At 34.4% G+C, this 17,573-nt stretch overlaps 1 protein-coding gene across 1 annotated transcript in view; it reads left to right on the forward strand.

Moving 5' to 3' along the window:
• Positions 1-16,554, forward strand: part of foxn3 (forkhead box N3) — a 115,692-nt gene extending 99,138 nt beyond the window's left edge. The window contains 2 exon segments of the mRNA XM_051132895.1: positions 8,062-8,170; positions 11,571-16,554. Coding sequence (XP_050988852.1) covers positions 8,062-8,170; positions 11,571-12,039 — 578 coding nt within the window. The 3' untranslated portion in view covers positions 12,040-16,554.
• Positions 16,555-17,573: the final 1,019 nt, after the last annotated feature.

Here is a 17,573-nt window from a genome sequence, read left to right on the forward strand (position 1 = left end):
ATATCCTTAAACGGCGTTTTGTTTGGATTCGGTTCTGTGCCGTGGCAGTCGCCGTGGCTCTATGAACAAAAAGGCATGTGAAACTCTGTTTCTCTCTCTCAAGGCATGTGATGTATGCGCTAGCCATCTCGGGAGTGCGTTTTGGGGATTTTATTTGGCCGTGAAAGGCAGAAGGACTTCTCATAGCAAGCCGGGAATCCATCAGCACAGCCGAGTGCTCTCTGTAGCGTGTAGGAGAATTGTTTAAGACACCGGCGTCGCTTTGCAGCGTTATTCCTGCCTCAATGCCTCAAGATAGCAGTGTATCACTTGACTGCTCCTTCCTTTTAATTCCGGCTAATGCTGACATTTATCACGCTGCAAATATTTGAGCTGAAAAGCGATCCCCACAAATCCAATATACTTCCTATAGTTCGTCTGGGAAGAGAATTAAGCTAAATGCACGGGCTTTATTGCACAACAGCAGGTGCCAAGTTTACAGTACAGGGAATTTGTCATCTGCATTTCTCATCGCCTTTCCTCTTCCTTTCAGTGTCTGTCTGTGTGTTTATCTGTCTTTATCTCTTTTCTCACTGTGTCTCTCTCATTATACCCCGGAGGAGTGATTCCAGCGGATGCGGTATTAGATTAAATGAGCAGGCATGTAAATGCTTGTTTCTCTGGCGCATTTCTACGAAGCTGTAGTCACCATTAAGGCTTGCTGCTGGTGTTAATCTGGATTCTTTTTTACTCGCTGAATTGGATGTTCGTGGCGCAGACGTTCCTAGAGATGATTTTAAATCAGGTGATATGTGTAAGGCTCAATTTTTAGTCTTGGAAGGAGAGATTCCCATATGGCTCCCAAATGAGTTCAGCACCTGAGCAAAAGAAAAGACAGGAATTGGTGTTTTTTTAAAAATATATATTTACCTCCAGATTGCCTGCCTGTTTTTGGTAATTTTTGTGGCAGCTTAAGCCTAATACAGTGTGACTTTTTCATTTTTAAAAATAAATTATTTATTTTTTTTTCTTTACACAAAAAGAACATGTATTATTTATGTTCATTATTATTATTTCAGAATTTACTAAAAAGTGTACTTTTAAAATTTAATAATAATAATAGTAATAAATGTAGTAAATAAATATTTCATAATTTATTTGAACTTTTAATTTTAAAATTCAATAATAATAATATTAATAATAATAAATTTAATAATAAATTTAGATATTTTTTACAATTAATGTTTATATTTTTTATATTTTAAAAATAATATTTTTGTATATTTAATTTTATTTTTTTATATTTAAATATGTTTTAGAATTTACTTAAAATTATAATTTTAAAATTTCATAATAATAATAAATTAGACTTTTTAAATATTTTAGTTACATTTTTTAATGTATACTTTTTGTTTTAAAAACAATATTTTAGTATAATTAATTGTATTTTTTATATTTTTATTTTTAAATATATTTTAGAATTTACTTAATTGTTATTTTTCAATTTTATAATAATAATAATAATAATATTTTTTATTATTTATTAAAAGGACATATATTTCAGAATTTACTTAATTTATATTTAAAAATTGATTAATAATGATAATAATAACACATTTAGTATTTGTAGATATTTTTTATTATATTTAATTAGGTATAGATCTTTAATTAATATATTTTTTTAATTTATATTTGTAATATTTTTTTTTAGATTTTACAAATAATATTTTTACATTTAATTTTATTTATTAAATTATTTATTTTACCTCTCAAAAATTTGTTTTATAGTCCAAAGGCTTTAAATCATTTTATTCATTCATTCATTTATTTATTTATTTGCTTGCTTGCTTTCTTGCTTGTTTTCATTATTTAAAAGAGCAGAATGATCATTCTTTCAAAATATTTCCTTTAGTGTTCCACAGAAGAAATAAAGTTGTATGTTTGGATGGTAAAATATTTGGGAGCATGGTAATTTATCTGACGTGGATGACATCACAGCTTGTACTTAAAAAGCAATTGAATACACTCACACATACACTCATATACTTTTATTGAAAATCTTCTCAGATGATCATGCTGTATAAATACTAATACACACGCAAACGCTGTTCTTTTCAGATTGGTCTTTATTGTGTTGACTTTACATTTCATAGCCATAAAGCGGAGGATTTTCTCACTATATCAAACTGAGATACAAGTCAAGCTTTTAGTCGGTCATTCTATGTGGCCTCTGACCTTGCTTACTTGAACCTGTTCATACAGAAGTGTGCCAGCTGAATACAAAAGCTCCTTCAGTACACCTCCTCCTCCACTGGTGTTTATACAGAAAGAAGCCCAGTGGCCATAGAGCCCATGTGCGGAGGCTGATTCTTGAGAGGATGTGGAGTCCCCGCTGTTTGGCTTTTGTGAGTAAAGAAGCGCTCGCTCTACAGAAGCAGTGGTGCGTGTCATAGGCCCGAATGTACGAATCACGCAGCCCCCAGCTGTATTGTGAGAAAACAATGGCCAAAAGCACTCTCGCCCTGGAACTCTTTGTATAAGCAGCGTTTTTAAGGTACTTCTTACTGAGTGTGTAGTTTGCCCAAGGAGGAGTCCTGTCAGGATGCCTCATCTACAGATTGACTGCTGTGAAATTGCATGTGAAGGAGTTGTAAATCATGGATTAAAGGGATAGTTCATGCAAAAATGAAAATTCAGGCTTCATTTACTCACCCTTTTGCTGCAAAGAAGCATTCAGTGATGAGGGGCTTTACGGGTGCATTGTTGTGTGGAATAAACTTTAATGTTTTTAGTTTTTTAATGTATGTTGATAAGGTTGCATGGAAGTGCATAGAAAGAGTGGACTAAGTGTTCAGTTAGGCTTCTGCTTTGTTGTGAATGAGTCCCCCTCGTGGACAAATATGGCAAAGGATGGTGCTGAAGACCGTTCAGTACTTTTGATTTACAATTGCAAGCTTATTTCAGAACAAGAACTATTGCCAACCAAACATGAACACACACAGGGTTTATCATTTATTTTTTTATTGTATTTTATTTCTAATTTTATTCATGTATTAATTGAAAAAAAAAAAAGATTTTTCTTAACAAAAAAGAAAATGCCAACAGGCTAGGAATTTTTTTTGCTGTATAATGCAAAATTGAGATTGATCTTACTATTATATCTTACTAATATTATATCTTACTTATATCTTACTAACTATTAGATCTTACTAATACTATTATAGTTTTTATTAATATTTTGAATAGTTTTTTTTCATACTTTTATATTTTATATATATATATTTTTTTGTATATTGCTGCTTTTTTTGCTGCTGCAACATTATTTATTTATTTATTTTTTTTATTTTATTTTTTTACATTTACACAAAAGAACATTTATTTAAAGGAATTACTTCAGAATTTACTTAAGTCATTAACAATAATAATAATAATAATAATAATAATTTTTGTTTTTTAATTGTACAATTAATATTTATTTATTAAATTAAATATATATTTTTTTAATTAAATAAAATTGTTAAGAAAAACGGACCTCTCACAAAATCTGTTATATAGTCCAGTGACTAAAATCATTAAATATATGGATTACTTTTATGAATTTTCTATTATTTTATTTTATTTTATTTTATCATAATTTAAAAGAGCAGAGTGATCGTTCTTCAAAATATTTGTCTCTATGGTTTTTCTGTCGTCTCTGATTTCTTTTTGGTATTTTTTGCGGCTAAAACATTTATTTATTTATTTTACATTTTTTACATTTAGACAAAAGAATGTTTATAAACTTCAGAATTTATTTAATATTTTAATTTTTAAATTAAAGTCATTCATAATAATAATAATAATAATAATAATAATACTAATACTACTACTAATAATAAGAGTTTTAGACTTTTTAAATTTTACAATTAATATTTTTTATTTATTTATTAAATTATTTAAATTGTTCAGAAAAATTGACCTCTCCCACAAAATCTGTTTTATAGTCCAAAGGGTAAAATCATAAATGTGGATTACTTTTATGGATCTTCTATTTTTTGTAAATAATTTTTATTTGATTGATTTTATAATTTTATTGTATTTTATTTTATTTATCTAAAATAGAAGAGTGATCATTCTTCAAAATATTTGTCTGTGTAGTATTTCTGATGTCTCTGATGCCTTTTTGGTCATTTTTTTTATTACTTTTTTTACATTTACACAAATAATTTTATGTAAAGGAATTACTTCAGAATTTACTTTTGAATTTTGAAATTTAGGTCAGTAATAATAATAATAATAATAATAATAATAATAATAATAATAATAATAGCTTTAGATTTTTTTAATTTTACAGTTATTTATTTTATTTATTTTTTTTGTATTTATTAAATTATTTAAAATTGTTCTGAAAAATTGACCTTTCACAAAATATGTTTTATAGTCCAAAGGCTAAAATTACTTTAATGGATCTTTTATTTTATTTTATTTTATTTTATTTTATTTTATTTTATTTTATTTTATTTTATTTTATTTTATTTTATTTTATGCTTTTTATTGTTTAAAAGAGAAAATTGATCAAAATATTTGTCTGTATAGATTTTATTGAATTTATTTCAGTTAGACTAAATGAAAATGATAAATGATACCCTGGCAAATAGCTGAAATAAAATAAATTAATAGAGATAAAATAAGTTTACTTTTTTTTATATCAGTTAAAAATACAGAGTAAAAATGTAGAATACATCAACAATTTAACTTTGCAAGGCATAAAAATTGATGTACAAGACTCATGAATGAGATTTTCAATGGGAAAAGCATTATGCTGTCCCCTGTTAGAATACAGTTGTTAAAGAAAGAATTAGAGAGAAACTGACTTTTCAATACAGAATTGTGCATTAGGGCCGCTGTTTCCAGGGCCATCTGCCACCGCCATTAATACGCTTGAGAGGAAGGCCGAGAAAGAGAGAACAGTCTGATAGCATTTGTGCACTGACTGCCTCTGCAGTGCCCCTGTGAGAGCGCCAGGACACCTTCCCATGGGCATCTGCATGACAGAAACGCCGCTGAATCACTGCTGATGTTTGCAGAGCTCGCAGTGAGCGTCCTGTCGCGTGTACGCAGTGGAGCTTCCTGGAAGTCGCCATCCGCACCACTTTATTTATTACCTGCTGTTAAACGCAGCATTATCCGCGCATAATGCCACATAGAAAATCTCGGTCAATGGCGCTAACGGAAGCCATTCACTGCCATCGCAGATCTGGATTTCTTTTCTATTGAGCCAGCGAACACTTTTTTCGCCTTTGTTTAACAGCTCTCATCCACATAAAAGAGGGAACATCCCCAGGCACAAAAGCCTCACTGGCTTCCTTCCTGATGTGGCTGCACTGTGAATGCGCTTTGCTTTTGTGTCCTGCTGTTGTTTCTGATGCCTGGATGGATGGCTCGACATGAACCGCCTACAATGGGGCGAGATCATTAGCCATTCAGTTTGCTAGCCCATCCACGCTAATTGGTGGAGAGCCGCACATCTCTGTCAATTCTCATCGCGCACTCGGTTAGCTGCGACGGCCTCTGTCACAGGGCATCGCTTCACCTTGTTATGGCAGCGTGTTCCCTCGGGGTGGAGAGGCGGGTGAAGAGGGCACCCAGCCAGCCCAGATGTTCCTTTCGGCTTCGCAGCCGCAACTCTCTGTCACCTAGTTGAGTTCTGCGACTATGGCATACATAGGGGGAACCGTTGCCTAGGCAACAATGCTCCTGCCTAATGGCCAGATCAGTGTGCTGGATTCTGAATGGATAGTTATTTTGTCCTTTTTTTGTGTTCGCCATCTGCTGCCGGTCCAGGTTCGTTTTCCAGATGGAGCTATATGTTGCCCCGTACTTGGACTGAGAGAAGGGCAGCGGCCATTTGGTCTGTTCGACTGCAGCGCCAAAAATGTGGTTAACCCTGGTTAACCCTCATTAAAAGAGGATGCTGCACTGATGCATGTAACATGGATGCATGAAAGTTTTTTGGATGCGGAGTGTGACCTCCATGAAAAAGGCCTATATAATAAAGAGTGCTGTCAGTTGATTTAAAAAAAGGTATTGGACATTTTTATTCCTGAAATTAATTGCGATTAATTGTGATTAATTGCAGTTAATCCCATAGAAATTTTTAAATATACTTTTATATTGCAATATTTTGCATTCAACCTTCAAATTAATGTAGAAACAGCATAAAGACAGTATAGTTGAAATATTTATTTTTTTAGTGCTGTCAAACAATTAATCGCACCCAAAATAAAAGTTGTATTATTTTTGTTTACATAATATATTGTGTGTGTAATGCGTATATTTATTATGTATATATAAATACACACTTATACTATGTAAATATACACAGTATGCGCACATATATTATGTAAACAAAAAATTTTATTTTGGATGCAATTAATCACGATTAATTGTTAGACAGCACTATATTTTTTTACTTTTTTTTTTTTTTCTTTTTTTCTTAATATTTATTTAACCATTGACTATGGCCTTTCAATATTACAGTATAATTGAGAGATATCAAATTTAACGGTTATTAGACTTGGAAAAATAACAACTTCTAATTTAAGTGAGCTTAAAACAATCTTCACATAAACCCTATCTTCACATATTTACCCGTGATCTTCAGCAAGTAGGAAATATACAGAAATTGAATTAAGTTATCAAACCCTAAATACTAAATTAAATATAGATGAATCTTTAAAGCTACAAAAGTTATTAATTGCCTCTTTTTCTTTTGTTTAGTAGATTAATTTTGTTAATTTAGTTTTCTTTGATTAATACACATCACAGCAGCTGGGTTTTTAGGTTATTTGGCTGCTATTACTTTAAGAGCTGCTGCTGCTAAATGTGATGGATCTGACATGCATGCTTGTAGTTTTATTCGCGCTTTAATATGAAATGATACACGCGACAGCGAGCGACGTCGCATTTGTGCATGCAGTGCATTTAATGCACTGATTTTGAACGCTGTTAACCTCGAGAAATTAAACGGCCGCGTTGTCTATTTGAAAATTAGCTTCAATGATTTCAGAGATGTGAGCTCTAGGGCGTCAGGGGCCATTCAGTGCTCATAAACCCACCGAGAGCAGCCTCACCTCGGCCAGATCTTCTGGAATTTCCCGTTTGCAAACAGTGATGATGTTTTTTGTGGATGGAGCCTATCTGGTGGAAGAAAATGACCATTTTCAAGTAGCAATATGGAAAAATAATAAAAAAAAAAAAATTAAAGGAGATAAAAACTTGCATTTGCAAGAAAAATTGTTAGAATTATGAGATAAAATAGGTAAATTTTTACATAAAACATTTATACATACAGTTACATTCATATTGTAACTGTAGGGCTAATGCAATATGTCTGCAGAAGTGAATATGATGTAGACCTATTGTTTAATTTGAATTTATGCTTTAAAAGAAGAATAATCATAGCAGGTTTCATCCATAATCTGTCCATTTAAACATCTGCGTTTAGCTTTAAATGGCGTCTTTGACGACAGAATTCTATAAAAATTATTTGCATTCTGATTCTGAAATCCAAAAGCACAACAGTACATTTCTCCGATTCCATGGATTTTACCATTTCCCTCCATTTGTTACCACTGTTTTTCTGCCACCACAATGCACGTGCAAGTGAGGTAACTCTGACGCCTACTCCAAACTTGCCTATAATGGTACAACTGTTTGACCTTTATCATGCAGTCTAACCTACTTTGCAGTTTATTTAACCTAAAAACTGCCAGTTGAGACAGGACGAGACCTACTGGCTGACCTGCTATTGAGCCAACCACTGTTTGTTTGTTTTTACGTACCATTTAAGGGTGAAAGTTGCAAAAGCCAGCCTAACAGATTTATAATGGATATTTTATACAGCTCTTGCCTGCTTGAGCCTATTTGAAACTACAGGAAAATTTCATCCCTGCAGCCTAAACAACTGAAATGTAAACATTTTAAGCTGATTTCTAAATGCTTAAATGTGGTGAATTGATTTTATATGTGTGCTGTTATACATGCCAGGATGCTTTCAGGTAGTGTTTGCATTAATGTACATTATCTGTGTTCTCTTCACAGTCCCTCAGGGAGTGATCCAGAATGGAGCTCGAATGATGAGCCAGGGCCTCTTCCCAGGAATCCGACCCCTTCCCATCAACCCCATTGTCAGCAGGACAGCCGCTGTCAGGTCAGTCTTCTCCTTCAGGTTGCTTTGAGCCCATTTCCTGACTGATTGACAGGTTTATCAGCCAATCAGAATCATGCTTACACTGCAGTGCTTTGGCTCATATCTGATCTCTCCCTTTGACCCTCTGAAGTCTGGCTACTCTATTCCTCACATTTCATTAGATCAGAACAGCCAGGTCATTGCAGACATCAACGCAAAGTCTCATCCGGGCTAAGGCCCCGCTCTTGCATGCATAATGTGACATGAATAACTGATCACAAATACTAAGTTTTTTTAATGGCATGACCAAACACACACACTGACTGACTGTCTCACCGTGAAGCATTCATAAGCTGGGCCTCAGGTACGGCATGCTAGTGTCAGTGCACTGTAAAATCTACACGAAATGTCCAGGTGAAGGTAAATGGGCTCAGGGTCTGGCCCGGTCACAAAATCAAGCATTCAAAGCTCTGCCGCAGCTCAATGCAAGATGTGTTGTGTTCTAAAAAGACAGAATTAGAACATAGTGCTCGGAAAGGTGGAAAAACAAAAGAATCAACAGTTAAAACAGAGGGGTGTGCAATGTGTGTCAACGTCACTTTTTACGCCATCGCAACGTTTGTCTGTAAGGTCAGAGTCCACACGAGTCCATCCAAGTACCAGTTTGTTCAGCTGTCAAAACATCTTTCTGGGAAAAAAACAGTGGAATTCAAAAACAACATTAAACAGTTTTGACAGTTGTGAAAAGACTACTTTAAACTCATCTTTTATTTTATTCGCATAAATGAAAGGGAATAAAACATCTCTCGATTTTGCATACATGAAAATTGCATAAATAAAATATTTAGAACATCTAAATAGAATAATTAATATTTTCGGCATTGGACATCATTTTCATGACAATTAAGCACATTTTCCCTTTCCTTTCCTTTCCTTTCCTTTCCTTTCCTTTCCTTTCCTTTCCTTTCCTTTCCTAATTATGCCAGTCCATTTCCTTTTCTGTAGCATTTATTAAATATACTGTTGAAGTCAAAAGTTTACATACACCTTGCAGAATGTGCAAAATGTTAATTGTTTTACCAAAATAAGAGGGATCACACAAAATGCATGTTATTGTTTATTTAGTACTAGTAGCCGTGTCTTTTTGTTTAGTGATAGTTGTTCATGAGTCCCTTGTTTGTCCTGAACAGTTAAATTGCCTGCTGTTCTTCAAAAAAAAAAAAAAAAAAAAAGTTTTTCAGCTTTTTTGTGTATTTGAACCCTTTCCAACAATGACTGTATGGTATTGAGATCCATCTTTTCACACTGAGGACAACTGAGGGACTCATATACAACTATTACAGAATGTTCAAACATTCACTGATGCTCCAGAAGGAAAAATGATGCATTAAGAGCCGGGGGTGAAAACTTTTGAACAGAATGAAGATGTACAGTCCTAAGAGTAAAACAGCCTATTTGCCTTTTTTAAAATGAGTGACACTGCATTTAGGCATTAATTATTGAAGCAGTTTCTTTAGCCTGCTGTGCTATGGCTATAATTTATGAGTCATAAATGCACATATGAGGCAGGAAGTGGAAAAGCTCTTAAGATTATTTTTTTTCGAACCACAGAGGGAGTTTTAACGTTTCTGCAGCGAATCTGCAAAGCGCGGCGGGATGTTCTTTGTCACTCAGAGCTGCTGCTATATAAACTGTGACCAGAAGCACAAAACAAGCATCACTTAAAAGACACTTCATTACTGTTTCTCAGGGTAAGAGGCATAAATAGAGCTAAACTGTCTTTATTTGCCATTTTTTCATCATATTATGTTAGCCAAAAGTGGAGAGTTTTGTAATCCACCAATTAATTTGCTTTTTAATGATGTTGTTGGCCAACTGAAGAGGTGCTTCAAAGCTTAACTGTGTTTCAGAGACAAATGTTTAATTGTTTTTGACATTTAAGGATGAGGCGCTTGAAGGCTGCAGTGCACAACACAAAAAAAAAGGTGTGAAATGTGTTAACGGTTGTAGTTCTATCATTTCACCCCACAAACTATTTATACAGTATACACTACCAGTCAAATGTTTTTGAACAGTAAGATTTTTAATGTTTTTTTTTTTTAAGAACTCTCTTCTGCTCACCAAGCCTGTATTTATTTGATCAAAAATACAGCAAAAGCAGTAATATTGTGAAATATTTTTATTATTTAAAATCAATGCTTTCTATTTGAATATATTTTAAAATTTAATTTATTCCTCTGATCAAAGCTACATTTTTAGCATCATTACTCCAGTCTTCAGTGTCACATGATGCTTCAGAAATCATTCAAATATGCTGATTTCATTTTTATTATTATTATTTTCAATATTTAAAACAGTTGAGCACTTTTTTTCAGGATTCTTTGGTAAATATAAAGATCCAATAATCAGCATTTATCTGAAATGAAAAGCCTTTGTAACTTTTTTTTTTTTGGAAACAAATTCTAAAAATTCATACTTTTATTTAGCAAGGATGCTTTAAATTGATCAAAAGTGATGTAAAGACATTTATAATGTTACAAAAGATTTGTATTTCAGATAAATGCTGTTTTTCTGAACTTTCTGTTCCTCAGAGAAACTTTGAGAATGCTTTTTTTTTGAGCATCAAATCAGAATATTAGAATGATTTCTGAAGGACCATGTGACTGGAGTAATGATGCTATAAATTCAGCTTTCAAATCTCAAGAATAAATTACATTTTAAAATATATTTAAATAGAAATCAGTTATTTTAAATAATAAAAATATTTCAAAATTGTACTGTTTTTGCTGTACTTTGGATGAAATAAATGCAGGCTTGATGAGCAGAAAAGACTTCTAGAATTCTAGACTTTCTAGCACAATTCTTTTTTTTATTTAATTTTTTCTTTTTTTTTTTTTGCTTATGAAGGATCATGTGACACTGAAGACTGAAAATTCATCTTAAATAAATTACATGTTAAAATATATTAAAATAAAAAGGAATTATTTAAAATTGTACTGATATTTAATAATTGTTTTTTTCTCAGTAAATCCTACAGACCCTAGACTTTTAAATGGTAGCGTTTAATTTCTTTCTTTTTATTTTTTCTGATTTTAGGTGAAATATTACGTAGGCATATTCTTAACAGTTTTGTGATTTAGCTTTACTCACTTTATATAATAACAAATTGTATGAATTTATTCATGTGTTCCAGAGGTTGTTGCCATCTGTGCAAAAAACTGCAAAACATCAATACAGAGTGTCCATGTTACACATATTATTATAATTAATTACTATAGTAGCATAATTACAAGCAGCTCCACAAAATAATTACACAGTAAGCGCATGTAGTTCATTTGTTTAACTCAGCACTTCCACAGTACAACAGGAACAGCATGTGTGCACTTGCACTAATGCACACATCTCTCGTCTGTGTTAACAGGTCAGTACTCGGATACAGAATAACCAGTGACGGCGAGCCAACCCGTAACTCTCCACTGGTCAGCAGCGACCCCAAGGAGGACCACACCTACAGTTTTGCCAAATCTTCCAGCTCGGATGTCGGAGAAGAGGCCCACTGCGACGGAAGCGAGGTGAGCTTCCACGCCAACGAGGCCGGCAGCGATGCCGAGGAGGACGACAAGAGCAAAATCAAGAAGGAGCCCAAGGAGTGGTCCGTGGACGCCCTAGCTCTGGCCCAGCACAAGAAACGGCAACATTTGACAAAAGTCAAACAGAGAGTGGCCAGTGACACTCTTCCTCTAAAAAAGAGGCGCACGGAGAAGCCTCCGGAAAGTGACGACGAGGAGATGAAGGAGGCGGCCGGATCCCTGCTTCATTTGGCGGGAGTCAGGGCCTGTTTGAACAATATCACCAACCGGACGGCAAAGGGGCAGAAAGAGCAAAAATAATGAACTGACTGTATTATAAAGAAAAAAAAAAAAACATCACTTTGAATAGAATTTACTATTTTTTTCCAGGACATCAGGTGAATTCTACTGATTTGTGGCAATATCAACAATCACTTTGTTTTCCTATCTTTATAGGTAACATTTTACTGAGGGTTCCTTGTTTTAGTTCACGTTTAGTTCATTTTATTGTGATTTCTTTTTTAATCTACGGAGATTGAAGCCATAGCCTTCCCTTTTTTAAGCAAAGCATTTCATTCGACTGAGAGAAAAAAGTGATAGTAAAATTTGCCCTGCCCCATTGTCATACTTAAAGGGATAGTTCACTTTAAAAAAATGAAAATTCTGACATTATTTACTCACCTTCATGTCGTTGCAAACCTGTAAGACCTTCGTTCATCTTCGGAACACAAATTAAGTTATTTTTGATAAAATCAGGGCTTTCTGACCCTCCATAGACAGCAACACAACTGACACGTTTAAAGTCCAGAAAGGTAGCAAGGACATTGATAAAATAGTCCATGAGACATTAGTGGTTCAACTGTAATTTTATGAAGCTATGAGAATACTTTTTGTGTGCGCAGAAAACAAAAATAACAAGTTTAATCAACAATCAGTCTTCAACGCACATTCATGAGCACCTTGACACACATGCAAACATTGGGCCTCATTCATGAAACAAGCAGAATGAATTTTTGTGTAAATCGTAAATTTTAGAAATCATGAAAATGTTTGTATTTTCAAAATGGTAGTTGGTACAAAAGAAATGTACACCTGCTCCTTACCACGTGTAAATGATGTGTAAAACGTTCTGTGTTCATTTTGTTCTTTTTGTTTTTTTTTTTTTTGGAGTCGATAACTCTAAAACGGAGCGCTTGCCACTATTTACCCAGCCATAAATAGAGGAGGAGTAGGACAAATACCAACCATCCTACTTGCCTACAACAATGGAGAAGTCAAAATTACTGGTTACTGCTTTTTTATATTTAGTAAAATTCTTAAAAATGAAATACCAGTAATACATTCCCGCCGTGGATATTCCAAGTCATAGCAACCGAAGTGTTTCAGCTGAAAAAACACTGTGCCACCAAAGCGTTTTCAAGCGCCACCAGCTGGTCATTTTAGGAAGAGCGGCTGACATTTTTTTTTCGCTGGCTAAAAACTCTTTGGTGGATGCACGTTATTGTATAATTATTGTTAGGCATATGGCATATTATTTTTTGCATTTATGCAATATACCGGAGCCAAACCTGAGAAAGTAGACCTGAATATTCCACTGCGTTCCTGGACACGCAATTTGCGTAGCTGTAATTCATAGTTGAGGATTATGCTAATTGTGAATGAGCGTGCACTAACCCACTGTTATTCATTAACATACACGTTTAACTATCATATCGGATGTTTATGAAGCGTTTGAGAATCTGGAGGAGAGTTTTCAGGAAGGTCTGTTTTATCACTCAGAATTTACTCATATTTTTACGCAAGTTTCATGAATGAGGACCAATGAGTGAACAATGTTCAATACATGGAAGCTCAAGCATATGTGACCCTGGACCACAAAACTTTTCTTAAGTCTTAAGTAGCACGGGTATATTTGTAGCAATAGCCAAAAATTTGTTGTATGGGTCAAAATTATTGATTTTTCTTTTATGCCAAAAATCATTAGGATATGAAGTAAAGATCATGTTCCATGAACTTTTTTTGTGAATATGCTACTGTAAATATGTCAAAACTTAATTTTTGATTAGTAATATGCATTGCTAAGAGCTTCATTTGCACAACTTTAATGGTGATTTTTGTAATGTTTCGATTTTTTTTCCACCCTCGGATTTTCAAATAGTTGTATCTCGGCCAAATTTTGACCCTTTTTGGCCTTTTTACCCTTATGACTGGTTTTGTGGTCCAGGGTCACACATTTGCTTGAGGCACAAGAACCAGTGAGGTTCATTCTCGTACGTCACGCCAACACATTTTAGCTTTTTAAAAGGTTTGTTCTCAGTTGTGTCTTTTCAGAAGACTGAAATTGAACTGCTTGATTCATATGGATTTAAGTTTTGATTTTGTTTTTAAATTACGTTTTGAAGCTCAATAGGACAAAATGTCTCATATTTTGCTACAAATATAACATTTGTGTTCTAAAGATGAGGAGTCTTATGGGTTTGCAACAACATAAGAGTGAGTAAATGACAGAATTTTAATTTTGGGCTGAACTAATCCTTTACAAAACATGACAGCAAATTGTGTTCTGCAGTCAAAAGTAGTTAACGAGTTAGCGATAATTATGTGTTATAGTAATCTCTGCTGTAATATAAGATGTTTTAGAAGCACAGGGCAGTGCCAAAGACAATCCTCGAGCAGTTTCTGTGATGTCACTCTCAGCAGCGTCGTGTTTAAAACACTCATGTCTGTCGTTTGGCTCGTATGAATCATAATTCACCGGGATGAGAGTAAAGCCATAAGCTTTGGTCAAAGTGCTTTTTGGAGTCAAAAGTGATACATTTAAGGCTCTCGGAACTGCCCACGTTTTTTCCTAAGCAATCAAATTGAGTGATATTTTCCATCTCGAGCGATAGCGGATGGCACAATGAAAATGAAAACTCTGAGCTAAAGCTACAATACCTGCCAGGTGTATTCTAATAGCAGACTGTGGAGTTGTTTTGTGTTTGTTCAATTGTTTACGTTTCTTTGAAATGTTTTATTTGAAACCCTCGTGATGTAATAAGCAATTTCATCCAGTCAGGATAAACACTGTATAAAAGTAACACTAGACCATTTTCCTTTCTTAATTTAAGCAATGTAGCCAGCAGGATTTTCCAAATCGTGTTGCATGGGTTCTGTAAAGAAAAAGAAGACCGTTTTTTTAAAACTCAAAGTTCATGTAAGGTAAATAATGTATTTAGCATGGAGCATGAATTATTTTCATATAAATATAGATCCTAGAGAACTAAGGCGCCGCCTCTAATTTCTATGCCAATAGGCCTAGTCTCTTTCGTTGTTTTTTTGTCGAAATTTGATTTCCATTTGTCGTCCTCATCGCCTTTGTGTTGAAGCAGGCATCTTAACAATTACCTTCTTCAGGGACAAACACTGACTGTTGGGAAACTCTCTCTGCAATACGAGGACTCGGGCTAGCGGCCGCCCCCGAATACCCACGAATACCCGCTACGTCAATGTCCGTGTCGTCAAGGAGAAGTTCGTAGTGAGTGTCGGTCCCCCTTCCGGCTCCGTGCCTGCTTTTCTTCCATGTGTAATCCGGATGTGCGTGTCTGTGATTTATTCAGGGTCTTCCATTTTGTCCCACGAGACTTTGGATATGCCGTTTGGGTTTGTTTTTTTGTTTCTTTTGGTTTGTTTTATTCCTGTATTTACATGTAGCACTGTTCAGGAGTCATCAGTATTGATTCAGTTGTTCTCGGTACAGGCAGTCAGACGGTTATTTACGCCTCCGCGCATATATATTTAAGCACTTATAGACAATACAAACAAGTGATACCAGAGCTCAGTGCAAACGCTAGTGTATATATTCTCACGACCTCACCGAATTGCACTTTTCTTGTTTTAACGTTAAGGATTCAGTGCCAAAGCCTGTAATGACTCTATACACTGCAAAACGGACGATGCATACTTGATATGTCGGTCATAAACATGTCAATAAGTTGTAGCATTTCTGTCATGTATAAGATATTCTCAGTCCTATTTGTTAATGTCGCACTGCATTGCTGTTTCACCAAGTCACACTGCCTTCCCCGTTCATCTGGCGACGACGATAATGGTTCGACCCGATGTTTTGTAGCGTGCTGAATGTTATATCTGACCCATGAGTGTTAATGTGATGTCTCCAGTTGGCATGCCTGTTCCCTTAACCAAGCTAGACATTTCTTGACACAGAATAACCCTGATTATAACCTCGTCTGCTGGTCTTTATAAACATCTGTCGTATCACATTTCCGTTCAATATGCTTCAAACTGGGAAACCGGTAGCCGAGAGAGCTATGAGTCCTTTATACACTGCCTTCCTTCAAAGACAACACTCACTACGGAACTTTTCCTTTCTAGTTCTTTCAGAGGAACCTGAAACATGTTAAAAAGCATCAAGAAGAGCCAGACAAAAAAAAATTAAATGTTGATAGGAGGCGGAGTGATTTTTTAATTTTTTTCCCCCATTGTGTTTTTTGTTCAAAGGTTCCTGTTAACTGCCATTCTGTTACGTGTTTGAGTTGTTCAAGATGAAAGTAAGGTAGTCCATTTGGTTTGTAATGAAATATTCGGTCTGATGGCATGTGCACCCTGCTAATATGTCAATATAGAGGCGTAATTGCACTCTGTATTTCCTTTGACTTGTAATCATATTGCCAAAGACAACAATTTTATCGATTCATGTAAATACCACTTTGTCCATTGCTACGACAAATTATATTTGTTTTTGTTTCGTTTTGTTTTTTTCTCCAACCCTACCATCAAGTTTCTGTGATGTATTGTCTTCCAGTTGCAATAAAAAAAAAAAAGTTGCAAAGGTGATCCCGGACTAGCATGATGGTTTTGTGCAGCTCTAAATTCATTGTTGATATTGGTGCTAAAAAGAATCATGTTTTAATATGTCACATGGATTTTTCAAGCCAAATACTTCTTGTTTAAAAGATAATTTGCATTTTTTGTCTCAGTATGTTTGTAAATGTATTTTCTTCACCCTAATATATGTCCAACGAGGAGTAAAAATCAATAAGATATAAATCTAATTATATCCTGTAAGAATAAACTACACGACCATTCAAAAGTTTGAGTCAGTAAGATATTTTAATGTGTTTAAAAGAAGTTTCTCATGCTCACCAAGGCTGTATTTTTAGATTTAAAAAAATAAGGTAAAAATAGTAATATTGTGAAATATTATTACAATTAGGGCTGCTAAACCGATTAATCGTGATTAATCGATTTGGCAGCCCTAATTACAATATTGTGATGTATTATTACGATTAAGGCTGTTAAATTGATTAATCGTGATTAATCGATTTGAGAGCCCTAATTAAAATGATATTGTGAAGTATTAAAGGAGACGTCCACTTCCAAAACAAAGATTCACATATAATGTACTCACCCCCTTGTCATCCAAGATGTTCATGTCTTTCTTTCCTCAGTCGTAAAGAAATTGTTTTTTGAGGAAAACATTTCAGGATTTTTCTCCATGTAATGGACCGATATGGTGCCCCGATTTTGAACTTCCAAAATGCAGTTTAAATGTGGCTTCAAACGATCCCAAATGCGGTTGTAAATGATCCCAGACGAGGAAGAGGGGTCTTATTTAGCGAAATGATCAGTTATTTTCATTTAAAACAATATGATTTAAACACCTTTTAATCTTAAATGCTCGTCTTGCCTTTCTCTCCCTGAACTCTGTGTGTTCTGACTCAAGACAGTTAGGGTATGTTGAAAAACTCCAATCGTATTTTCTCCCTCAACTTCAAATATAATTTCAAAATCATCCCACAGTGCTGCAGAAGTACTGACACAGTCTTTGCAAAGTAAACATGCAAAGAAGATCA

The sequence above is a fragment of the Labeo rohita genome, chromosome 17 (assembly GCF_022985175.1).
Source record: "Labeo rohita strain BAU-BD-2019 chromosome 17, IGBB_LRoh.1.0, whole genome shotgun sequence".
Lineage (NCBI taxonomy): Eukaryota > Metazoa > Chordata > Actinopteri > Cypriniformes > Cyprinidae > Labeo > Labeo rohita.